General features: G+C 38.6%; 1 protein-coding gene across 1 annotated transcript in view; it reads right to left on the bottom strand.

Annotated features, from left to right (window-relative positions):
• Positions 1-653: 653 nt before the first annotated feature.
• Positions 654-27,867, bottom strand: part of TMX4 (thioredoxin related transmembrane protein 4) — a 43,086-nt gene continuing 15,872 nt past the window's right edge. The window contains exons 3-8 of the mRNA XM_082744420.1: positions 24,113-24,158; positions 22,379-22,507; positions 19,834-19,879; positions 10,304-10,405; positions 6,033-6,096; positions 654-4,837 (exon numbers count right to left, since the gene is read on the bottom strand). Of these exons, the coding sequence (XP_082600546.1) occupies positions 4,473-4,837; positions 6,033-6,096; positions 10,304-10,405; positions 19,834-19,879; positions 22,379-22,507; positions 24,113-24,158 (752 nt within the window). The 3' untranslated portion in view covers positions 654-4,472. The remainder of the gene's footprint in view (positions 4,838-6,032; positions 6,097-10,303; positions 10,406-19,833; positions 19,880-22,378; positions 22,508-24,112; positions 24,159-27,867) is intronic.

The following is a 27,867-nucleotide window of genomic DNA, read 5'->3' as shown; positions in this document are numbered from 1 at the left end:
GAAGTATTAGCAGCATTCTTAGCCATCTGCACCAGCCCTGACCACCTCTAGACCTCAGGGCTGAGGGAAACCTAAGAAGTGAGTGACATTGAGTTTTTATAGGTAACACAATGGCTATAACAAAGAGGATCTTGGATCTTTGCATTTGTTCTTGGTTTGAAGCACTTTCTGGAGCAACTAAAAGGCACCTGGTTTGCATTTCATCAAGTCAAAGAGAAGGAAGGGAGGGAGGGAGGGAGGGAGAGAGGGAGGGAGGAAAAGAAAGATGGCGGAGCAAACAGATTGGACAGAGGATGGGCACATGAAAATTATTTTTTTTTAACAAAGCAGTATTTTTTACTGCCTAGGCGAATGACTTTCGTGAAAATACTTCTATGAAAACTAATATACTGTTTTGATTTTACTCAGCACTATCATTAGGCTTGGATGCAAACAGAAGTTTACAATAAAATAAAAACATGTATGATCAAAGACTGTATATAATTTTGTGATAAGGTGATTTGTAATTCAAGCAGTGTACTGCTCGAGACTCGTATTTTGATTCCCCATTCCAGATGCTGCAGATGCTCTCTGAGGAAGCAAAGAACACATGGATGAAGAGAAAAATAATTAAATATCACTGAGCTAAATAATTAAGACTATTACAAACAATATAAATAACAAATTTATAATGTATTACAATACAAATAAACAGCATTTTTAGTGTAAAAACTGCATTTGCACAAAGAAGCTATTTAGTAACAAATACAACGAAACTACATCAGAAACATGTGAAAATGATCTGAGTCACACATTTGCAGGGGCACAGTTGCCACGAAACTTGACCAAGAAGAAGCCATATGAAGGCCATGTGCCGGTCTGAAACCACCAAAGGCCTTCTAACCAAATCTCCTGGTTCAGAAAAGCTGCTCAAAAGGTTGCCCCATCAAGGTTCATCATCATTTGGTTTTTCAAGAGGAACTGATCCGAAGAGGATTGAAACATCAGACTAAGGTAACAATGCTGAACAAGAAGGAACTTTTCTGTTGGCACAAAAGATTCACATGAATACTTTTCAAAATGTTGTATTTGACAGGATGGGTCTGTTACACACTTATAATACTGGCGGAAATAACACTTCAATACTGAGCTGGACAGAGATGAGTTGATACACATTAGCGAAAGCACCAATCTTTCCCTTCTTTCTCTCCCTTCATACCAATTTAACATTTTATACTGAAATCTTCGGTGGACCTTACTGTTCACATATATTTGGGCTTTTTAATGTTTGCCATCCTGGAAAGCAGCATACAGGCTCCACTCTTAAAGACTTGGTTGTAAAAAAACATAAAGGCTAAGTGCTCGCCTTTGAAGACATTTTTTCTCATCCTTTCCCAAAGGTCTTACAGGATGCCGGCTCTGCAGACTTACATATCCTCAAATCACGCAGCAATGCTGTAGTTATCAACCAGGATTTGGGCCATAAAAAGGTCAAAATTTGACTTTCTCCCCTGCTAAAAGCCAACCTGGCTAAAGCTTCTTTACTTTTTATTACAGTCGTTAGTTTGGATTTCTTTTTGTAGTTAGAGAGGCCTGTGCTAACAGGGCCCTTACACACCAGATAAGGTGTAAGTGTGCACCCGTGAGGTGAGGTTCGGGGACCTGTGAAGTGAATGAGTACTGCCTGTTACCCCATTCAGTGCTTAGACTTCAAAGAAAAAGAAAGAAGTGGGCTTGCCTATCCATAGCTCCAATAGGAGATCTCTAAGCAAGCTGGGGTGGTAGAGCAGATCTAGCAAGAGATGAATGATAAAACAAACTAATAAAAGGTAGCTAGAAGTTTCAGATTTTCCCTCTCATCAGAGAAAAGAACCCTGCTCCAACTACTCATGCAAAACACACTGCACCCCAGTACAGTCTATAGTCACTTTTATTTAATTTTCCTAATTTTGATTTACATAAAATACTTTTCTATAATTAGAAAACTGATATTGCAACATAGGGAAGCATGATTATTTTTTATTTTTTTAATCAAAATCATGTTTCCACACATTTGACTTCTGGATTAAATAGATTATCTCCAGGAAAAAAAATCCATAAAAGCCTATTGGAATGTTAATCTAATTTCAAATTATTTTAGGTTGACATTTTTCCCTGTAGTTTTTTATTCAGTAAATACTGGAAACAAACCTACAGGCCTTAAGTGAAAAGAAATTAAATTAGATGTGTACTTTTCCAGCCATTTAGTAAAAACCCCACTTTTTGCCAGGATATTAAAAAAAAAAAAAATGGTTCCTATAGCCACAGAAGCTTCAACTTTTAGTGGATCTTCTTCTCTAAGTTGTTTTCTCCTCTTCCTCCGATTTTTTTTTTAAGTATTATTGAGAAAGAACATACATTTCTCTTGTTGTATAATTAGGTATTATTTGGGGTCCAGTAGAAAATTGGCCTTATGTTCATAAAAAGCAAAAATAAATTTTATTTCTTCATTCCTTCCCTTTTGGTCAAATACTCCACTTTAAAAACTTTTTTTTTTTTTTTTTTTTTTTTTTTAATATGAGGAGTGGGAAAGGGGGGAGGTATTATGCAGAAAAGCCAAACTATGAAAACTTTATTCCATACCTCTGAACTTGAACTTAATGATCTTTGAAAACTTTGTTTCAGCTGATTATAGGAGAAAGAAATCCAGTGACAGAAGCACAGGCTCTGCTCAGCAATGAACCAGAAAAGCTTTCCATGATCAGGGAGATGGAGCTGCCACCATCAGAACCATGGTGCTTGGGCTGAGGATGTGTTAGAGACGTACATGGCAGGAGGGGTAGGAAATGAGCCAAAGTCAAGGTTTTCCCAGTCTGTCAGTTCTGTGATGGCCTCAAACTCAAGGTGCTGTTGCTGCGAAGAGAAAAACTATTGGCGACTCCTCATGAACTTCATAGTACTGGGGGATGAGACTGTCAGGTAACGGAGTTAGAAAGATGAAAAATAACCATCTCTAAAAATTGGACTCTGTCAGAATAAAAACTCCCTTTGTGTGAGGCTTGCAACAGGCCCATTCAGCCACTCGAGGGTGGAGGGTCTCAGCACCTCCCCCTCCTCTAGGGAGCCTGTGTTCAAAGTTAATACAAGGTAAGGGTTATCAAAACAGCCAGACAGGAGTATATTGCATATTTCTTTATAAAGATGACAGAAAGTTTTTGAATTTCATAAACCTGTATTACTTGTTTTTCTGTCTGGACCCAAGGGGTGTAGGATCAACTTTAGACATCTTTCATAAGCTTGGAATCTAATTTTATGAATTTATTCTAAGACATAAATCAGGTAAGGCAGAAGTAGATGGATGGATTCTTTAAAAGAAATCGGGCCCCTTGGGTACTTTTAGTAGATTGAGTATTGAGAGATTTACAGGGATAAAATTCTTTACAAGATTAAGGAAGAAGGAAACGAAACCAAATCTTTCATTTCCAGATATTCACTTTCATTAATTCTTTCACCAAAAGCACATCACTGAAAGAAAACCAGAAATGGTTTTGCAGTTAATATTAAAGTGGTTCAAGAGCCAGGGAACCCCTTGAGATGGAAGCAAAACAACAAAGTATTCAAGTTCTCTTCACAAGACAACCTTGTCCTGGGCAACACTTAGGGCACTTCTGGCTTCAAAAAGAATATTGCTAAAGGAACCTTTTGGAAAAAAAAAAAATTACTACGTTTTGGCAAACAACAACAAAAATCTCTCCTGTAAAATCCCTGCTTCCCTTTTGAATCTCCAAAGGTTACAACATTTCATTCAAGACGCTTGGCAGTCACGGCTCCGCGGGCTTTGGTTCTGGATTATGTAAACCCTCAAGTCAGAATGAAGGCGGCTGATGGGAAGCGGCGGCTGCCGGAGGCCGCTCACTGAGGAAGTATTGTGAGGAGCGTGGGGCGCCTGCAGGCCCGTGGTGGGAAAGTTGTAAATACTAAAGGTAAGAAGTAAATCCTAACAAAGGAGGATCGGAGAGTTGGATGGCGTCCAAGCTCTCTTCTACCATAATATCCAGGGCCCTCACGGTTTCTATCTCTGGAAAAGCGTCTCCGCACAGCGGTGGCTGATATCTCTTACAGTTTGACAAAAACAAATATTTAACACAGAACACTTCTGCAAGAACTCCCTCCCATGCGCTGTGAGGATGGTCGTGGTGCTTGGCTTTCGTGTTATGGCGCCTGCGGGCTGCTTTCCCTGGTCAGGACTCTCTAGCCTCAAGCCAGTGAAGGTGTGCCCATCCCAAGTCCCCGGACAGATCCCCCACACCCGGTTTGTCTCTCCGTTTCCTGATTGTCATGCCTGAAACGCTCTCATTAACCTACATGAGGCTCAATGCCAGAGACTACATGACTAGAGATCGCTTTTTTAAGAGAAGCTTGCTCATTCAGGAAAAAATAAGGATTTGATTTACACTGCAGACCCGAGGGAAGCGGACCTACTCCTTCGGTCTGAATGCTCGGAAATACTGTCATTAGACCTGTGGTCCCTTAGCGGCGTGCTGGCTTTTGCGCTGCCTCAGTGTGTCTTCCGCCACCTCAGTGTGGGCGGCGCCGGGCGGCTCAGGCAAGTCTTCCTCAGGCTCAGCTTCGGCCTCCTCCTGGGCCTCCCTCAGGGGCCCCTGGTCCTGGGCGTCATTCCTCTCCTCGTCCGCGAGGGCGACAGAGCCGTCCTCCTCCTCGTCCTCCTCTACTTCGTCCTCATCAGCAAGGTCTTCTTTTTCTTCTTCATCATCTACAAGGCTGTCCTTGTTTTCTTCTTCATTCGAATCATCTTTTTCCTCCTCTGCGTCCTGCGGCTGTTCGGCTTTGTGAGCCTCCTCTGACTTCCGGGTCTGCTCTGTGGAGGGAACAGAAGGGAACGTCCTCTCGATAAACTGATCACTCAGCAGGCCATCGAGGGTGTTTAGTCGTGAAATGAAGCCGGGGTTGGGGGTATGGGGGGGAGGGTACGTGACAGTTTTCTCCAGTCTGAAGCTGTGCTAGCCCACAGCATGGACCTCAGCTGATGGTGTCCTACCTCCATCCGGGGCTTCCTTGATCCTGTCTGGAGATTTCCCTGGCCCTGCTGACTTTGGTAGAGAACAGAGGGCAAAGGTTCCTTCATGCTTTATATTTGGTACCTTACAGAACACTCTGTGACCCACCCACTAGTCAGGTGATTGGTTGAGAAATGTGACTTAAGTCAAGCCAATCACAGGACTTCCCAGGAGCTTTCAGCCAGAGTCAAGGGGATAAGCCTTCTGTCTTCCCAAAGGATTTGTTCAGCTGATAATATGCGAGTTAGGGTTGTTGACAGCCCCTGAAACAGCCACATAGAAGCGGAAACCCAACATCCCTTGGGGTGTGCTTGAAGCCAGAACATCCCTGGATCTTGCAATTATGTGAGTTAATAAATTTTCCTTTTTTTCCTAAGTTACTTTAAACTGGATTTCTGTGATTTTTAAAAATTCTAAACACAATATATTTTCTAATTATCTATGAAAGCCTCCAAGCCTTCACAACTTCAAGAACTCAAAAGAAACAGAAGTTTATTTAAACTCCCACATAAAATGCAACAATTATAAAGTCTCATAAAAGTCTTCACGCAGAGTCTCAAAACTAGGAATAAAAGCATGCCAACCCAAGGCTCTTGAGTCCCACAAATGGTGTGGGGTAGTGCAAGGATTTGGGAAAACTGTTCTTACAGGACTTAGGAGAGTTAATGGTACACAGTTGAGACTCAATAAATATGAATTCCCCTCCTTCATTCCAGTTTGAATGAAGGAAAAGGTATCAACTAACTGATGAAGGGCATACACTTAAAGGGAAAAAACAATTGCCAAAATGAAGTATTCCCTAATTTAAGGAAGAAAAAAAAAAAAAGAACCTTTGTTCAAATCTGATGTAGAGAATACATTTCAAAGAATTTGGTAGTGGTGATGGTTTGGATACCTACTGAATTACGGGGGAAGAATCTAGTATCTCTTTGAGCACAAAAGGGTACACCACAGAATTCAAAAAATACTCTATTCACATGAGTTTGTCATACTTACCAGTGTGTTCAGATAAATGCTTTGGAAATGGTAGATAGAAACATTCTGATATTACCACCAGGACCTGGAAGGAAAAATGTGGTTTTACAGTGACTAGATATTTATTACCTCAAATGTAAAGAACCTCAAATGTAGGCCTTGGTTCTTTAACCAGACATTCAGAGACAATTAATTAGCAGTTGGTCAAAAGTCCTCAAAAAAGACATGGATACAATTAAGAATCTTCTATTTTTTAAATGAAACAATGTAGGAAAATATTATGAATATATAACAGGAGTCAGGGATCACAAAGTCAAATGTCTATAGAGGGCCCATTAAAAATAGGTATATCAAACAGGTATAAGAAAATAGATACTCTCAGCCAAGCCTAAAATGGCCTTTTAAAAAAACACTCCTATGGCCAAACAAAATTAGTCTGCATATGGCTGCCTCTCACCCATGGGTAACCACTGACTGAATAAAACATGATGTCCGGGGCTAGAATTCTTAAGAGTACCAAAAGAAATTTCTACAGAAATAAATTGTGAGAAAAGTCATTGATGATATGAACTAAACCCTATTTTAGACAGTGATTGCCTTGGCTTCGTCTTCAACCTTACTGCAGCATGACTCACTTTCTACTTGCTATAAGCATCCCTCTCCCTTTGTAAACTACAAGCTCTTTGGAGGCAGGTTCCGCCCAATCTCTGTTCCGCGCCCGGACTGGCATGGGCCACGGTGATGAGGCTACAGATTGTGTCAAAAAGGGCACAGTTCTCTGACTGGGAATAAGCTGCAGTCATTCTTCACACCTTCCCCTATAGCACCCCACAACACAAACATCCACCCAGAGAGAAGCTGCCTGTTTAGAAGGGCAATCCACTTCTTGTACCTAGCTAACTCCTGGACTATGCCTTTACTTTGAATAATTGCAGGGCTTTAAAATAATACTACTACTTCATACATTAGTGTTTTAAAAGGTGCTTTAAAATGTTAAAGAACCTAAAGAAGTCATAGTACTTTTGATTCAACTTCATAAACATCAGATGAGTACCCTACTTTGTGTTCAGAATTATTATCATCAAAATTTGGTTCATTAGGTTCCAGGTATCATGTCAACTTCTGCAGGGAGAAGTTAAAAAAAAAAAAAGGAAAAAATGGTGATTTAATTATAAAGCAATACAGAACATGAATTCCATAAGAAAAAATGAATAAAGCACTTTGACAGATATTCACGAGATACAGATACGACAACCAGTTCTAGGTTTGGGAAGGATCAAGAATGGCCACTTGAAGGAGGCAGCTTTTAAGGCCATGGACATGATCCAGAGTGGGTGGGTAGCACCAGCTGCCAGCTCTTCTAAGCTACACCAAATTGACCATCAGGGGACCACTCACCAAGCAGGGGTCCAAGCAAGTGACAACTCCTGAGAGATCTGGCTCCTTCCCCAGGGAGGAGCACTATGGGGCCGAGCCATAAGGCAAATGCTCCAGGCCTGGGGGGGGGGGGGGGTAGGGACACTCCTCCCTACCGGGAGGGTCTGTAGGGGCAAGCACCCTAGGATTCCAGGAGTCTGGCTCCAGGAGTCTGGCGCATACAAAAGGGATTGACTGCCTTTCCCTGAGGGTGCACTGAAGAGAAGGGGCAGTGATCTTTCAGCCTGTGGGCTGGAGATCAGGGAGCTGCCATTTGTTACTTTTTTTTTCATCCCTAAAGTGGTGTGAACAGCCTTCAGGGAACAAAAGTCCCATGGAGCAAAGGGTAGGAGCTTCCACTGAGCCCTGCCAGGAGAGGTGCAATTGGGTGCACCAGGCCCCACCCCCAGAAGTTTGGCAGGATCCTCAGCAAATACCAAGTTTACAGATGGCTCAGAACTGAAAAAAACAAAAACAAAACAAACAAACAAAACTGCACTAGAGTAAGATAGTATATAGAATTAGAGGTTGAGAACTTTGTTTACAGGTGAAAAATAACATTTAGTAACATAATTTAGTTGTAACGAGGTTCAACCAAGAAAACAAACAAAAATCCAAACTAGCAGGCTTGTTTTGACTTCTCATCTTTTTAAAATTAGGAAAAAGTAGGAAACAGAATAGTTAGGCTTATGGGGAACAGTAATTTGATCAGGAAATCACTCCTCTATGGAAAATACCAGGCTCCTGCTGGCTACTGTGTAAGTTAAACTCTAGAAAGATTCATAGAGAGAAGAACTTCCAGGGACACCAGGACCAAGCTCCATACGATTGCACACCTGGTCTCTGCTTTCAGCCCTCAGTTAATGGCAAAGGTGCCACAGAGCACAGAAGGCACAGCTGCAGACCTTCCTGAAGGCTAAAATTCTAGCTGTTGTGCACTTTTTTTTTTTTTTAAAGATTTTATTTATTTATTTGACAGAGAGAGAGATCACAAGTCGGCAGAAAGTCAGGCAGAGAGAGAGAGAGAGAGAGAGAGAAGCAGGCTCCCGCTGAGCAAAGAGCCCGATGCGGGGCTCAATCCCAGGACACTGAGACCATGACCTGAGCCAAAGGCAGCGGCTTAATCCACTGAGCCACCCAGGCGCCCCTGTTGTGCACTTTTTAAAATATATATTACAGTTGTAGAAAAGGAATCAGAGATATATGTTTGGTATTTTATGGAAATGGATTACCAGAAAATGTATGACTCTTACTGCTTTGAAATCCTTATCCTTTTGTTAAAGAAAGCTCTCCTCCCAACTTCCTTTAAGGAATAGTATTCTATATCCTTTAATCACTTGAATAGTCTAGAATCAACTCTCTTCTTTCTTCAGGCCAAATGTTAACAACCTTTCTGAACTATTTAAATCAAAGTTTCTGAATGAACTTAGGACATAGGCCTGACCTGATTTCTTGAACTTAAAGTTAACCTCAAAGATAAAATTCAAAAACTCGATGCTGAGAAGACTTTCCAGTGGTCTTTCAATACGTTAACACACAGCCTACATTCTCTACAACTCCAACTGAGAACGACCCAGGATTTCATGGTGTTCCCCCTTCAAAAGCCTCATATTCATGGGCTCTAAAATACACTGCTAGAAAAATCTAGCACCAGACAGTAGATGAGAGAAGCATATTTATATCCAGTCAGATTTACATCCAAAGTCAAATCCTTTTAGGCCAGACCATCAGGGTCACATTGGTTAGAAATAGGATTAATGTGACCTAATGAATGACATATCTTGAGTTCCATTCCCACCTGTGGAGTTAACACCAGCAGTCAGATCTCAGATATAAGCCATAGCATGAAGTAAGCATGTTTGCAGCAAAATAAAATCAAGCCTCCTTGGCTTCTTGAAGTACAGCTTTGTCATAACAAGTTATATATCAATATATAGCTATACACACACACACACACACACATAAAAGCTATTGCTAACATTTTAAGCTTATTTTTAAAGAAGGACTTACTAAAAAGCTGAAATGCATTATACAATGTAAGGATAGACTTGAAGATAATCTAACTTCAACGTCTGTCCTTTTATATAAATTTTTAGTAATCATCAATTATTCCTATCATACAGTATTTAGGGGTTTGTGATTAATATATAGCACAATGGTTTTTAAGAACTCCTTAATTAGAGTTTAAAACTTGATGATATTGATCCAGTATGGATAAAAGAAAGATTAAAAATTATGTAAAAGAGTAAAACATTTCCATATCTCTTACAGTTGCTTATATAGTTAAATAAACAAATTTATGACTTTAATTCTTACTCAAAACATCTATGGAGAAAATGTAAATACCTACTAGGTACTAATTTTCATACTTAAAGAAGACGTGGTAATGTGCTTTGCATCTTTTCTTTTTCTCATAATAAGGACTGTGTTTTTTATGTACCTTATCTCACAAAATCCACCTTAGGATAACCAGACTGTATGTATAAGCAGCAGGTCAGGATTAAAGGTTCAGTTGCGGGATATAAGCAAGAAAAAATCACCTTGTTCTCTCAAGGAACAAATTCACAGATTTGGCCTCATCACCACAGTGTTCCAATCAAGGAAGCAATGTGTGAAATCACAGCTGACTTGGTTGCCTTGGAAACTGACTAGGCAGCACACATTTTCACAATATTTTAGGTTAGTATTAGGAGATAATAATTTAATGAACTTTCCATTTTTCTCAAATTACCACTGAAAGTAGTATCAAAAAAGTAACTTTAGATCATACACAAAATGATACTTGTTTATGCACCTTTTCTTTCTTGACTGCTTTCTAGTTTTGCATAAAACCCATGTGGTTTTAAAGAAAGAGAAAAAATGGCATTATCTCTTACCAGACCCAAGAAAAGGCCAAAAATCAAGGTAGCCATGACGAAAAAGACGTAAGAACACCAAGCAGGAATTCCAAGGGTCACTGTGAAATAGTTGTGAAGATGCTGTAATCAGAAGGAAAAAATAAAATATTTATTTATTACCAAACATGTTTGAATCTCCCTCCTTTGCTAGAGCTGAAGTCTGCTAACTGTTTCTACATGTATGAGTTCCCACAAAGTTCACCCCATCTGCATTTATGTAATTCTTCAAGGAAAAAGTCAAATTTTACAACATTAAAAATTGGAGGGTACTAATGAAGGTCATATCTATTAAGAGTTATATTTCTTTGTTTATGATCTGGTAGAACTCTGGCAGAATTGTTTTTCTAGACCCTTCTTTCATCATGACAGATTCTTTTTGGTCATTCTCCCCTAATAATTCCATATACCTCAATATTTACTCATCATGTGGCATCCACAAAAAAATCAAATTTCTTTTTAAAGATTTTATTTATTTTTTAAATAAATTTTAAAAAAGATTTTAAAGATCTTCTTGTCAATTTTTTTTAAAGATTTCATTTATTTATTTGACAGAGAGAGACACAGTGAGAAAGGGAACACAAGCTGAGGGAGTGGGAGAGGGAGAAACAGGCCTCCTGTCGAGCAGGGAGCCGGATGCAGGGCTCCATTCCAGATCATGACCTGAGCCGACGGCAGCCTCTTAAACGACTGAGCCACCCAGGCGCCCCACCCTTTGTTAATTTTTAAGTGGAACTAAATTACTACTTACAGAACATCAGTCATTTAAAATGTCTCCACACTGGGGTGCCTGGATGACTCAGTAGGTTAAGCGTCTGACTCTTGATTTTGGCTTAGGTCACAATCTCAGGACTGTGAGATGGAGCCCTGTGCCAGGCTCTGTGATGGGCATGCAGCCTGCTTATGATTCTCTCTCCTTCTCCCTCTGCCCCCCTCCACCCCCACTCCTCCTCTCTTTAAATAAATAATAATAAAACAAAACAAAATGTCTCCATATTTCCTTTTCCTAATCAGATGATTTCTCTACCCTACCCAATAACTACCCTCAATAACTTGCCTAAATCACCATAAAGCTGAAAATATATTAAACAGAAGAAAGTCTTTCTAGTTAATTCATTAGGAATGAATGAGATTCCATCAGTCTTTGAGTACAGCCCATATCCCTTCATGCTTACTATTCCCATCAAATACTTTAAAAATGAGTGAAGAGATACCATCTTTGCTGAAAATTGTTTACATGCTAACTCATGCAGGTATGAACCTACCAGTCTGGAGTGAAGGCCCACTTGAATTATGGACCTGCAGCAACCATGCTTCACCATGATGGCTTAGTGATCATCTGTGTCAGGCACTTACAGCTCCAAAACCAGTCATTCACTATAATCCAAGCATTTACTGGGCCCATGATGAAATGGCTCCAAGCTAAATGCCACCAGCAAGCAGAGATAACAGAATGACTTACCTAAAACTGATGAGGTGGATGAAAATGACTCCTAGTTTCTATTTTAATTTAATATTTCTCAAAACCCAAATTACTCAAGTATCTCCCATTGGTTTCTCAGTTTATAAATGTTAATTCAATTAAATAATATATTTTATTCTGGCTTAATTCCAAATGATAAGCCAACAAACAAAAAAGTTTGTTAATGGTCTAGAATAATCTGAGCTCTCTTCTCTCCAATTTCTTATTCAGTAAAAGACATAGATCTAAAGACTCAGCAAATACTTTATATATTTATATATGCCAAGTGTTCAATAAATATTTATTGAATTAAAAAAAGATACTAGCACATCCTTTAATTATTCATAGGAAATGCAAACAACTCATGATTCGTAAAACTATCATCCATTCATCCATCTTCTGTTGATGGCATTGGTCATCATTTTATCTTTAGCTGGGGCAATTATTTATTAAGAGTAATCTAACATTCTGCAGCCCAGTAGAAAAGAGGTATTTGCAATATCAAAAGCCTGCTTCATTCAGATTCTGCTCAGTGTAAGTTCTAAAATGTAGCATACATGTATCCACCTTTAGAAAATTCTATGTATACATAATTTATGCTTTTCTTGATGACTCCGTGCTACCATCAGGATTAAACTCTGAAATGTGCCAAAGAATTAGAAGATAGAGAAAACCAGTCTGGCTTTGTGCTGAGCCATAGAGGTGTGTATTCTGGAGCTTGTTTTATAAATAATATCCATCCATATGGCTGGAATGAATAACGTCCTGTTCTAAGTCCTGCATAGTGTCTCACACTCTTTCTGCAAAATAAATGATTAAAGTAACCCTTAAGAAATTTTCTAAGTTATTTTCTGGAATTCAGTAAGTTATATGACTTTGAATCATTGCATTCTGGGTCACACACTGCTGAGTGGATTCAAAATATCCTCTTACTGTATTGAATTCCACTTCAATTTTCTCACATCAATGTACTCTTTAATGATCTATGTGAGCCTCTTAGAGAAACCCTGCCATCTTGTGGTCTTTTAGTTGGTTAATACCAAAGCCTCATTAACCAAGTTGTGTTTTCACAACTGCAGACATAAATCTTTATCTGTTTACTTTGTCAGAGTCACAGTAGTTTTAGAACACCTTTGAGAGTGTTGGGGTTTGCGGCATTAGGTACGTGAAGTCTTGTTGTATATATGTTTTTGAGTAATAACTGATTCAAACTGATCTCACTCAGTTTTAGATTCCCGTGTTTTAACTGCCAGGCAAAGTGACAGTTTTCAATTGTGGAAAATACTGATCCTTGTTCAAAATTATATGTGCTCATTATAGGGAAGTATCTTACTGTTTCCTTAAAATGCTCAAAAATATCACCTAATGGGCTTGACAACATACACAGTACCATTGTAATAGATAACGGAGTTAGAGGTAGTTTTTGGCTACATATAGATTTGAGTGAGAGACTAAATGAAAACACCATTACAGTAGAATAAATGAGAACATTCTACCTGGTGGTCAGTTGGATTTAAGGAATGGAGCAAGGCCAAAGCATCCATGGACAAAGGTAGAGCTTTCTCTCTCCAAGGAGCCCAGTATTCCCTCTGGGGATGGAACTACTGAAGGTCAGATTCAATGCTGACCAGGGGCACTCACTCAGGGACCCCAGTGCTGTATAGTCTCATTCAGAGCTGGGCTGACCCTAATGACTGAGAACTTTTTGGATTTAGATCCCGCCAGTGTCACAGAATATACTCTGAGGAGTTTGGGGACAAATCCAATATCCCTTTCAAACACAAATCAGAATCCTCAAAATATCCTCCCTATGTGGGAGCAGCTCAGAAAGATTTCTCTAGTAATAGCCAAGGGTCCAGTTCATCTTCAATGTTTTACCCTTTCAACACTTGCAACAAGACACAACTTTGCAGCCTCCTGTAGGCATTAAGAGAGGTGTTCTGTGGGTGTACACCATCTCACTGTAATAAGGTTCTAGATCATTTTACAGGGCAAAAAAACCTCAAGACAGTAAGAGGAAAGATGCCACTATCTAAAACACAACGTTTTGGGGGAGCTTTAAAATATATTCTTGTTAAGTGTTGGTGTGGATGTGGAGAAAAAAGAACTCTCGTGCACTGCCGGTGTGAATGCACACTGGTGCAGCGACCTTGGAAAACACTATGGACGTTCCTCAAAAACTTAAAAATGGAATTACCATGTGATCCAGTAATTTCACTATGGGGTATTTATCCAAAGAATTGAAAACAATAATTGGAAAAGATATATGAATCCTATGTTTATTGCAGCATTATTGACAATAGACAAATTATGGAAGAAACCTAATGTTCATCAACAGAGGAATGGATAAAGAAGATATGGTATATATGCACAATGGAATATTAGCCATAAAAAAGGAGATCTTGCCATTTGCAACAAGGTGGATGGATCTAGAGTGTATAATGCTAAGTGAAATAAGTTAATCAAAGACAAATATATGATTTCGCTCATGCAGAATTTAACAAAACAAACAGAAAAAGAGAGACAAACCAAAGAGCAGACTCTTAACTGTGGAGAATAATGGTTAACAGAGCAGAGCTGGGTGAGGGTATGGGTGAAATAAGTCATGAGGATTAAGAGCACACTTTTCATACTGAGCACTGAGTTAAGAGGAGTTACTATATTGTACACTTGAAAATAATATAGCAGTTTGTTAATTACACTGGAATTGAAATTTTTAAAAAAGTATTCCACTTTGAAAGAAACATTCTCGTTATTCTCCAGTCTAAACACTCATGTCCTTAAATCCTCATGATGAGGTATTTATAAAGTCTTAAATCTTCTCCACCACACAGACTATCCCCGCCAGGATGCATCCTACCTTATGGTCTGCATCCTTGAACAAGAACAGTGGCACTGAGGTGAGGGAAGTTACAGACTATATTAGCTCAGTGAACAGCACAAATTCACCAAATCAAATAAAATAATACTGAAATGCATTCAGATGCTAAACCTAGTTAGCAAAAATACACATTGTACAACCTGCCATTAATCCTGCTATCAGCCTGGATTTTAAAAAGTAAATAAATAAAAAGAGAAAGCATTCCTTATTGACTAATGAAAGGTAAAAAGTAAAATAATGATGACAACAATGATTAATGGATACAACTAACAGGAAGCAGTTACCAAGTACTGACTAGGTGCCAGATTCTATGCTAAGCCCTCAAAATGTTCTGGTGACAACAGTTTATAGCAGGGAAAACTCAGGAGCTCAGAGATACACACAAAGGGTGGAGAATAATGAGTTGTCTCTCTGGAAGAGAGAAAGATAATACTTCCCTACACCATTGTAGCCAACTGTGAAAAAAGATGAGAAGACAGAAAGGCTGGAAAGTCTCTCCAAACAGGGGCCACAAACAACATGTCAGCCCCAAGATTCCGAACCCTGACAGTGGCACCAGACTCAGTGACAGTGCTCGACAAGTTCAATGTGTGCACTGCTTTCATGGCATTCGCCTCACCTTGTACTATCCTTTAGATCATTAACATTTTTCATTAAGATGAGTGACTTCTTTTAAGCTGAATTTCAAAGGAATTTGATATTGCTACTATTCTAGACATCTAGAAGATGTCTATCCACCTTGGAGAAACTCCTTGAGCTGTCTTCCAGCCACCAGTGACTCTTATGAGGTAGGCAAATGTCAAGACTATATATGAGGATGGGTGTTAGAGCTAAAGTGGCAGTGATTTCTACAAGTTTATATAAAAATTAAAACACGTCAGTGAATACTATCACGACTGGATTGGAAAGACAATCTGAATTTTAGTGCTGGATAGAACATATGAGATTATCCACCCTTCCCCCACATTGTGGTACAAATTACCTACTAAGGATCACTTGGATTCCAGGTGACAGCAGGAAGCTTGCAGGATCTGGCTTGTAACACAGTACTAGGAACTTCTTCACCTCGAGAATTTAGTCAAGCAAGAACATATGGGAGGTTGGTGTAGAGTTAAGGAAGCCAAATGCAAAATACAACAAAACCCCTGAGTTCATGGGAACTCAGCTGTGTGGGTGTCTCCTCACCAAGCAATTCTGACATCCTGAGGACAAGCTCTTATTTCCAGAATGCCAGACCCAGCAAGCTGGCTTTACTCCTACAGCAGAAACTCAAGGACTTTAAGGACTAGTTCAGTAGGCTCATCTTATAGATATCACTCTTGTTTTTACTTTATCTTTTTCTTTTTTTTTTTTTTTAAAGATTTTATTTATTTATTTGAAAGACGGAGATCACAAGTAGGCAGAGAGGCAGGCAGAGAGAGAGAGAGAGGGAAGCAGGCTTCCTGCGGAGCAGGGAGCCCGATGCGGGGCTCGATCCCAGGACCCTGAGATCATGACCCGAGCCAAAGGCAGCAGCCCAAACCACTGAGCCACCCAGGCGCCCCTACTTTATCTTTTTCATTACAGAAAAAAAAATTAATACAGACAAAGATAAGAGATTTAGCTATAGCCATAATTTCAGTATCAGAGATAGCTATTGTTGACATCTGATTAATCTCCTTCCAGGCACTTTCCCATAAACACATGGAAATACCACACAAACATAACATTACAAACACTGCTTTGTTACCTTTCCCCCGACTTAGTAGCATGCAATTTTCCCTATAGGTGTATTATGCCTAACCAGCCACCCAACCAGGGGATGCTGTTGCTGAAGAAACACTGACTTCTGTCTGTTTATGAATCCACATCACCACAGTAGGATAAGAGAGATTGTGGATGGTCATCAGTAACCTTGCCTCACTGCCATTAGCCACTCTTTGTCTTTCCCTCTTTCTTGTTTGGCTCTTTGGACCTTCTCTCTTGGAGACCTTACACCCATTTGGTTCTAGCCATGTTCTTTCCCTCTCTCTCTCTCTCCACATGCTATGTTTCTTTTGTTCACTGTTAATATGGTTGCACTGGAGTTTTATATTGTTTAGACATGAGTTACAAACAGATTATTTCCCCACAATGATACATTCAGCATTGATGGAAGAATCCTGGGCAAGCGAGAAGGGCTGGCTAAATACGCTGAGTGAGCTGAGTAGTCAGCTAGGAGGACTTGCTCCATAAGTGGTTCTTTAGATGCAATGAGGCAAGACTGCACCTCAAAGTTGAAGTGGAAACCTGACAGACAGCTGAGGATTGGTTCTCACCAGGCTGGAAATCACATTCCCTGTGAGTAAGAGGACAAGATCTAGATTATAGAAACAGGTTGTGAGAGCCCTTCCCAGAGATTTCATGGAAGCTTGGAAACTTGTTGCTAAGAAAATAAGAAACTACAAAAGTTGTCAAGAGGCTTGGAGAAGCTAGATGCTGATACAGAGGGTGATATCAGATTTCTCTCGCAGTTTTTTAAGGTAATGAATACACACACATGGAGAGATCAAAATAATCTACTAAGCTACCACTTATGTTCCTTTAGTCATATTACTCCCTGCTACACACACACACACAACCTACAGTTAGGGCAAATACACTACTAAGGCCAATAAATATAAATGGACTAAATTTATCATTTAAAAGAATTACTTCTTGCTATATGCATTTTACAAGACTCATTTATAACAAGAATGAAAAGGTTGAAAGTGGAAAAACATTCCAGGCAAAAACTGACCAAAAAGGAAAAAATATGGTATTAATACTAGATAAAACTGACTCATTAGAATGTAAAATCTAATTGCTTGTGTTTCACATTTAACAATTTATCCTCTAAAACTATATTCTTTTGGGGGCACCTGGGTGGCTCAGTTGGTTAAGCCTCTGCCTTCAGCTCAGGTCATGATCTCAGGGTCCTGGGATTGAGTCCCACATCAAGCTCTCTGCTCATCAGGGAGCCTGCTTCCCCCTCTCTCTCTGCCTGCCTCTCTGCCTACTTGTGATCTCTCTGTGTCAAATAAATAAATAAAATCTTTAAAAAAAAAAAAAACCTATCTTCTTTTGTTCCCCGTTTAGATATCTGCAAAGACATTCTAAGGATACATATGTATATAAACATCATATATACTCTACTTTTCAATCACTAAAAAGAAGGGTCTTTATTGGGGCATCTGGGTGGCTCAGTTGACTAAGCATCTGCCCTTGGCTTAGATCATGATCCCAAGGTACTGGGATCAAGGCCTGAGTCTTGTCCCTGTCCAGTGGGGAGTCTACTTCTCTCTTCCCACTGTCTCTCCCCACTAACCCGTTCAGGTTCTCTCTCTCTCGCTCGCTCACTCTCTCTCAAATAAATAAATAAAATCTTAAAAAAACAAAAGGAAGAACATCTTCATTGGTTATTCAGAGATGGTTCATATTCTATTCTCCAAATTGCCTTTTCTTTGCAGTCTGATGCATACACACAGAATCTGCATGCTGCCCACGGCTGGCGCACGGTGCGTATAAAGATAAAACACCCACTCCTGGCCTTGATGCGACAGTGCCACACATTGTAATTATTTGCATAATAAAATGAAAAACTGTAACTCCTTATCAAACTCTTGTTTATCAAGGCACAAAATGCCAAGTTATATGAGGTCAAAGCAATTATTTCTCTCCCTGGATACAATATTTGAAAATATACCTCTTTAACAATGCATGAAAGTTACGACCAACTTCCATCTAAGCTCTTCTTAAACGACTGTACAAATTCATCTCTTGACATGCACTTATTATAGGTTCCATGCTAAGAGCTTACTCTTGGGATTCCTGACATCCACCTATAATGGTCATCCTGTTGAATTAGACATTATAAGGCTACAAGGTTCTCAGATGGCTATCAGAATAAATGACTCTGTCAACCTTTAGTGTCAACATACTGCAAAAGGCAAAATTCTTACTCTCAATTCCCAGTTGGCAATTCATAATTCTCAAGCCCTGAATAAACTTCTTATCAGTGTTAAGAAAACAGTAGAAGGAAATAATATGAAACTCATACTATCTGGAGAGAGGGGAAATCCCAGATATTGTTTAATATCATACACAAATGTCAAAAAAAACCAGTTAACAAACTTTAAGAAATACTGAATCCAAGTGACAAACCTAGCTTCTGTTAAAAAAATACTGGAGTTAGTATTCCACCTTACAAGGCAGAAAATAAAATATAACTGAAAAACTGGGACCCAAAAGACCATTCTTAAATTTCCCTAAACATATAACAATGTGCATGAGAAACAGAAGAGTCTTCATGAACTCCTTGAATATTAAGTTCTAAGCAGGACATCATGACTTAGAATCATAGCCTTGAAAAGACAAATATAAGGACTCACTTCTAAAGACTTTTTGAAATGCTTTAAGGATATATATTTAATTCCACAGCAAGTTTGTTAAATTTGGCAGAATTTACCCCACCCTACACATAAAAGGAAGTAAAAGATTATGTAACACATTCAAGATTATATAATTGTTCAACATTTTTAACCTAAATAACAGTTCTAACTCACTGAAATGACTCAGTGAAACGATAAAATTGCTTATAGCAGGGGCATTTAAACTTCTTCTTAAAGGGCCAGAAAGTAAATATCTTGGGCTTGTGGGCCACGTGGTCTCAGTCAGAGCTACTCAACACTACCACTGTAGCATGAAGGCAATTTTAGATCATAATGAATGAACATAGCTGTGTTCCAATAAAACTTTACTTATAAAAACAGGTAGCCAGCCCCCAAGCTATAGTTTGCAGATCCCTGATGCACAGAATCACTTTCAGGCTTAGATAATCTTTGACCTATAGGGAGATTCTAACAATGGGAAAATAAGATGAAGTTAAACCACATAAGTCCTTTCAGCTTTAATAAAGGAATTCACCACTGATCTAAGAAAATATGACTGATACAGTAGTTATGGGTCTTTGTTCCAATTTATGCCCTTCTACACAGGGACGCAATTCTACTGGAGACCCCACATGAGAGCAGTTGTGTGGCTTAAGAAGAAAAGTGACATTATACAAGTATTTGTAATTGTTTACTTTCCTATTGTTTAGAAGCTACATTTTTACTCTTTAAAAACCTGTCTGCAAAGATAGTCACAAAAAATATATTTAAGATTACTCACCCATATCTTGCCAGAGATACTAAAAAGACCAGCCATTCCAGACATCCTAAAAGAAAAATGAATAAATGAAGAGAAGGAGAACCACTGGTGATGTATATTATGAAAAAACAAGGGGGGGCCTAGGTGGCTCAGTTGGTTGTGTCTGGATCTTGATCTCAGCTCAGGTCTCAATCTCACAGCTATGAGCTCAAGCTCTGTGTTGGGCTCCATGCTGGGCATGAAAACTATTTTAAAAACAAACAAACAAAAAAATAAAATAAAACAAAACAAAAAACCCCCCAAAACCAAAAAACCTCAGGTCACAGGGATCTGCCCCTCCACTTTTTGTAATATTATCCTCTCTCCTGGATTCACTTTCATTCACATAAAGCTTAGATTCATAGTCTTCATTTCAATTCCTCTGTTATAAATATTCAACCCCTCTGGCCCTTTCTCCCTCCATTGTACATACCTGACAAAAAACCCCAACCTTGGGTAGCTGCATGTCTCTGGGGAAAACCACATGACCAGCTGATCACTCTCCCTTTCCAGTCACAAACCTCAGGGAGCACTCAATACTGTATTGTTTTAGGCTCTACCTGAGATGATAGCTCACGTCTTTTCCCTCTCTTCAGACCTTCCACACCCTCCCCGCCTTCCCATGCCTGCTCAGCTAACAAATACTCCTTGTACATCACTGCAAAATCAGAAGCCACCATGTGATCTCTCTTATCTTCCCACCACCAAATCTGAGCCTGGTGTACACCTGATCCGCCTCCTCCTGTTACGACAGAGAAAGGAGATCTGCCCTAACCACAGCCCAATTCCTCCACTTGTGCCATGGATCCCATCCCTTTGGTCTTGTTAATGACTTGGCTCTTTCTGCCATCCCTCTTCCTGCGTTAGCAATTTCTCCCTTTCTGTGGGATCATTTTCTTCTGCACGAAAATATGTTCTACCTTCTCTTTCTTTTAAAAAGTGCATTCTTGGACCTTACATGGCTCTCCAGCTTCACAAACTTCTCCAAAGAGTAGTCTGTGCTTACTGTTTCTTCTTCCTCACTAAACCTTTAACAGGTACAGTGCAACAGCCTTCTGATTGTCTCACCTCATCCACTGGGGCCTTCTCCAGCCTCTCCTCCTAAGAGTCATCTTCTAATTGTATGCACTGATACATCCAAGTTCCAAACCAAGGCCGCAGACCTGTATGATCCTGCTCCTGCCTGCCTCTCGTTCTTAGTGTACACCGCTCCCCCTCCCTTTCTCTGTGCTCAATGTTACCCATCTTTCTGCTCTTCAGTACCATGAGCTCTTTCCCAGTGGGGGCCTATAGCCATGATATCCCCATTGTTGGAAATACTCCACCCTACCCTCTTTACCCAGCTAGGTCATTCTCTCCTTCAGTTCTCTCTGCTGCTCCAACTCTCATCCAATAGAGGCCCATGCCTCCTGCCTTACTAAAGATCTGTCTGTTTTTAACAGTAGTTACCCAGATAAAGATTCTTCATATCCCTAGTTTTTTTTTTTCCCTTAATCTGCCTTAATTTAAGTTACCTAAAGAGAACAGAGGGACCAACTCTGTCTTGTTGAATATCTAGCACCCAGAGCAGCATTTGGCATAAAACCAGTGCTCAAATATTTGTAAAATGAAACACCAGAGGTGAGGTGCTTTATTTTTTTTTAAGATTTTATCTATTTATCTGAAAGATAAAAAGAGCACAAGTAGGGGTGAGGGGCAGAGGGAGAAGCAGACTCCCCACCCAGCAGGGAGCCCGATACAGATTTTGATCCCAGGACCTCAGGATCATGACCTAAGCCAAGGCAGATGCTTAAATGACTGAGCCACCCAGGCACCCTAGTGAGCTGCTTTTAGAGTAAGCTCTAGATTTCCTGGCTATTACACAAATGCTACTGGATGATTTATTCCTTAAATATTGCATACGTTGATTCTATTTCAACAGGGATATTCCCTATTCTTATATATACTAATATAAACAACTACAATTATGACAATTCATTCTAAATTAAAACCAACTGTTAAAAAAGTTTGTATGGTTTGGCCTTATCTACCTCACCGATAATTACACAGTTTGACCTCACGGACAAAAGTTACCTTCATCTGTGTTCTACTAGGCAGCTAAAGACACCATAGGTTTTATTTTCCACATAAATACAAGAGCAATTCCTTCATAAACTGTAATTCAAGAAAGAGTTAACTCTTCTATCTTATCAATAATTTAAACAGAAGAAAGAATAGCAAATTTTATTCAATATCATATTTTATAAAGAGAAAATAGTTAATATGGCTTAGTACAAAAGTTGGAGGAAAGGCTTTTATAACCTACCTGAATCTGGATACCTAATTCCCAGCTAGTAACTACTAGCTGTAACAAGTGTTACAGATAATAAAAAACCATAAAACCATTGGCCAAACATGGTCATGTACAGTCTGGGTAATTAGAACTGAATATGAAGAAAAATTTAGACTTGCAAGGTCTATGGGCTGTTTAAGTTAATATCTCCCATTTTATAAATAATACTTTGTCATAAGAAAAATAACAAATTACGTCAAAGAAGCTGGGGATTTCCAGCCAGTCAGAGGCTCCACTGATTGCCATTTCTTCTCTAAGATATAATTTTGCAGGTCTTCATAGACTCCTGGGCCACGGTAACGGCGGAATATCCCATCCTTTGCACTATAAATCAGAAAAACAAATGGAGAATAAATCCATTAAAATAACAAGTGTTACAGATAATAAAAATTAAAACAAATACTAGTTTTACATGTGACCTTCACTTTGAATTTTCACTTGGCTCAACTGAAGAAAAAAAATATAGTTAGGCATAAATATTAATCTATTACAGATTAGAAACTCCAAAACTGCAGGCATTACGTATTTTACTTTTATCACTGCACAATTTAGGACCATAAGCAAAGTCCTTGGCAGCATCTAATCTACCAAGTTACTTTTTATTATTTTTGCGATCAATTATTTCAATTTTTCTCTTACAGTGGCAAAAGAGCAATTGTTATCAAGCTTTAAAAACTTGTATCCAGCTTTCCAAATTTATGTTATTCAAGCTCCCCACCGCCCCGCCTCAATTAACAAAACACCTTGTATTCTCACAGGTCCCTCAGTTTTTCTCTGACTTTCTCACCACAATCCAGCTTCCTGAGGGAAGGTCTGCACTGGCCATTTTCTCCCCATGTATTACTCATTCAGCATTCTTGTGATCGGTGGTTCTGCTTCTACAACTCCATAGAAACTGCTAGTACTGGGGGTCTCCAATGGCTCATCAATGCCATATCTATAAAGCACTTTTCTGTCATTTTTCTTGGTCTGTAATCGGCACTGTCCACTACTAAACATCTCTTCGTTTCTCCTTTCCATTGGCTTTTATGACATGAGCTCCTTTGGCTTCTTATTACCCCTACCACCCCTGCTCACTTCCTCACTACCCTGTCTTCCTTTGCAGATGTCCTAATGTTGGTCAACCCCAGGTTCTATCCTTGACCCATTTCTAGTCCTATTGTGCATGTTCTCCCTAGATACATTGCAGTGTTTGTCTACCTCAATGCTGAGGAATCCCCAATACATCTCTCCAGTCAAGATCTTTCTTCTGTACTTGAGGATCCTGAAGTCAAACTATTACTTAAACTTCTCCACTTGGAATTAACAGGCACTTCACTTTCTTCTCCATCCTGGCCTCTATCTTCCAAACTTCATCTTATTCTAATGGCTCCTCAATAGCTTTTATGAGTTCCACATGGCCCATTGGTAGTCATTATAGGCTCTTCCTTCCTTATTGCTAAGTAGTCACATGTCCCAGTGATCCCACCTCCTAAGTATCTTCCCTTTTCTCTTCCCCCATCACTACCTGAGCCTCACTAGCCTTATCACCCAAGATGATCCAACTGCATCCTATGGGCCAAAACCAGTTACAGTCCTCAGAAGGTATCTCATTTTCTCCCAGCTTTCTCCATGACAGCTCCTGTATCTGGAAAGGGCTTCTCCACTGTCTGCTTAACTCAATTCCTGCCTTTTGTGTTATCAGAGAAATCTTCTTTGACACTCCCCACCCCTCCGACTCACTGTCTGACATTATGTAGATTTCCCCTGTTGTACTCCAGGTACCCTTCTCTTATACCAGCTATCATTCACTGCACACCAGTGCACACTCTCTTCAAATGTTCAACTGAATAAGCAATTCTTATGGAAAACAACTTAGAATTCCTGATACTGTTTTCGAACTTCTTCTAATGTTCTTAAGTTTCTAATCAGAAAATTATTTAAACTTACTGAAAAAATGCTGGGAGAGTAGTGACAAAGAAGCGGCCACTCAAACCTACAAGAGGCATAAAAAAAAAAAAAAAGTTTCAAGTCAAATTCAGACTACCCCAAGCACCTGATTTATGTTGTAAGAACAAGCAGCCTTGAGCTTGTTTTCATGGCCACATTAAAATTGTTCCATTTATTTAATCACATTTAACTCTTTTCTTTTTACTTAAAGAAACTGTATTTTTATCCATTTTTATTTACCTACCACTTTCTGGTTACTGACATATAATTTGCTTATTTTTTATGTATTGCACTTAAGTTTTCTGGCTTGTGCATTGCTTAGAATAGTATGGCGGCTGAAAGGACAGGTTGTAGAGTCATGCAATCTGGGTTAAATACTAAATTCTCCAGTTACTAGCTTTGTGACCATAAATACATTACTTAACCTTTCTGTAAAATGGGTATATGAAAGCCTGCCTAAATCATTCTGAAGCGAGATTAGATCAGTTACAGGTTTAAAAAGAATGAAGAGTATGAAATAATAAGATCATGTATAATCTTTTCACACTTAGAAAATTTGTTAATTTCTGTCAAGGAAGTCTATCTATGTTAAAAAGATTTTTTTCAACTTGTCTCAGCAAACCTTTACTGAACAATAACCACATATCAAGGGCTATGCTAGGTACATGTGAAGATAAGGATAAATAAAACCCTTAGTCATTCATCAAATATTTACTAAGCAACTTCTTTGTTCCAGAGACTGTGACAATGGCTCAAGACATACAAAGCAAAAATACAATTTTTGTTTTTACAGAAGTTAAAACGTGCAATCTTTGTTTTTACAGAAGTTATAGTCTAGTGGCAGAGGGGGAGAATTTAGTCAAATGATCATGACCAGAAACAGAGATGGATGATATCAGGGAAAGGGGCATGCAACAAAAACCTGCATGACACCAGGAGTAAAGAACAGATCTTTGCTCTTTACTATTAACTAAATAATATTTATGTGGGCACCAAGAGTGAGTCATTCTAGTTCTGGCAAAAAGAAGGAAAGCTAAAGGATCCTCCTGGCCCACATGAAAACATGCAGAGATAACATTTTCACATTTCTCATCATTTCTGCCTTTCCCACTTAAGAACAATCTAGACAAAATCAATCCCTAGTTAAATAAAGCGGCTCAAATTTTACATCTCTGCGATGACTTGCTGTTTGCAATACTGAAGGTGTATTTTTAATAACAAGGAATGTTTGCTTATACTCATTTTATAAAGTAAATCTATACTCAGCAAAATAATTTATTGATTGATGATCATGAGTCTTCCCAAAGAAGCATTCTCTAATTTTTCTCATATCCAAGCAATTAACTTTAAACACCTGTATGGCACCTAAAAGCAAACACAGTATTCTGAAGGCAGTAATAGCCAATACTACAAAAAGAAACATAAACTTCACATTTATGATTGTACATTTTTCTAAAGGTTGTACTGGCAGGAACAGAAACAAAAGTGATCCGAGAAGTCAGCTGAGGATTGGAATAAGCATCTCTGTCTACAGGTCATTCTCACCTCTAACAGGCTTGGAATTCCGCTCTACCAAGGAACAAAGGCATCTTTTGGTATAGTTCCAAATCTAAATTGCCAAGGGAAGGAGTACTGGTAATCTTAAAGGCTTGAAAATTATTATATGTTTTGCTAATTACAGATAGTTTCATATCCCACTTTTTTCCTAGCTACAGATTTTTATGACTGCCCTAAATCTTAAAGGACACTCACAGTGTTAGGGAATTATGCTTTATTTACAATGGACTTCTAAAATGGAAGGCACAGGGGCGCCTGGATGGTGTAGTCATTTAAGCATCTGACTCCTGGTTTTGGTTCAGGTTGTGATCTCAGGGTTATGAGACTGAGCCCCACATCAGGCTATGCATTCAGTGTGGAGTCTGCTGGAGTTTCTCCATCTCCTTCTACCCCTCTCCCTGCTCAAGCTCTGTAAATAAATAAATAAATAAAATCTTAAAAAAATTAAAAATCCTTCATATGTTCTTGGTCAGTAAATTTAAACTATCAGTTTTCTCATTAATGGGCATCGTAATTTCTATCTCACTATTTTTTAGTATTAAATGATTTTATATTTATAAAAGATAGAATAGGTACTAAATACAGCATAGTGAATATGTTCTTTAAGGCTCTGGCTCAAAGTTGGAATAAAGTGGGATGTAATAAAGTAATTTAGTGTCAAGTGTTTTGGAAATCATACATTATTTTGGAGAACATACTTTTACAAATAAATGTGCCCATGAAAAGATAAATACAGAGGAAATAAGAAAGAAAACACAGTGATATATATATATAGTCTCTGAGAGTCTACTTTTCTGGTTCAGACTAAAAGGATGCTCATTGCCAAAACTATTAGAATAAAGGGTATGAGAACTTTATGGCTCTTGATATGAATTGCTGTGCTTTTTTCCATGACTACTGTACCAATTTATAAGACCATCAATTAAGGTTCATTTAAAATAAAGATTATTAATAAATTATAATTCTCAAAACTTATTTATGTTTATTTCTTCTAATGAAAACCCATGCAGAATACTAATAATAAGATCACAGCATCTAATGCAGATATGAATTCAATTTGAATGATACTGGAATAATACACTGTCACTAAGGATATCTTCAGGATAATCAACAACAAAACCAAGAATAACCAAAGTAGCCCTTAGACTATGACACACTACTAAGTCCTTTGAAGATCTGACACCCTAGGAAATTCACCTCAAATAAATGTCATTTCTGAGAGGCTAACAAAGGTTAGAAAGCTTTGGGTTTCATGTCACTGCTCCAAAAAATGTGTTCTAACCTTTAATACTGATGCTGCTATCAAAGGAGCCTCTCATTACCTGAAAAGTTAAAACATTACCAACTTGGAACAAAGAAGCACCATCTGAGGTTGTGGGCTTTAAGGTCAAGGTCTAAAAAAAGGCAAGCATGGATCTCAGCAAAGGATTACAACAGAGGGCAGCAGCTCATGTCAAGGTTGGCATAATGATTCACTGCAAGAAACCTCACCAAGTGTAGAAGAAACAAGTACATACTTAAACTTCAACTGAAAGAGATGAAGTTTGAACACAAGGTCTCCCAACATTTCTGTGTATCTTTTTTACTTTAAGGGAAACCTCTACTTTAAAATGAGGACTGCAACATAAAAAGGGCATTCATCCAAAATGCAGGGCAAAATTTAATTTAAATTAAATTTAATTTAATCTAGCTTATCTTAAACATGTAAAGCAAAAGAAAGAAAAGAATTAAAAGATAAGAGAAAGAAAAATGTACCAGGGAACTATATTTTGATATGTAAAAACACAACAGAAATGATTTAAGTTCAATACTTTAAAAATGGGGATAGCTGCTAGCTTTTGTTCTACCGTTATTAGCTGTGTTGCTTTGGGCATGTTACATAACCCCTATGAGCCTCAGTTTTCTGAGTAATATAAACAGTCCTTCCTAGCATTGTTATGAAACTAAAATGTATGTAAGTCCCTAACACAACTACAGGCTGAAGTAAATGCTTAATTGAATATAAGTTATTATCACCAAAAAAGTAGCAGAAGGAAAGCAGTGAAAAAAAGTAGAACTAGCCTTACCTTTTGAGACTGAAATAAAATTGTCAGTTTTATACAAAAGGCTAATTTTTACAATTATAAAATTAAAATATGAACACTAACTGAAACACAGTAAACTAAGTTGGATTTTGCAACTAATTAGTGATTTAAACA

This window comes from Mustela nivalis, assembly GCF_964662115.1.
Source record: "Mustela nivalis genome assembly, chromosome: 8".
NCBI classification, from domain to species: domain Eukaryota; kingdom Metazoa; phylum Chordata; class Mammalia; order Carnivora; family Mustelidae; genus Mustela; species Mustela nivalis.
This window is presented reverse-complemented; position numbering and strand designations above follow the sequence as displayed.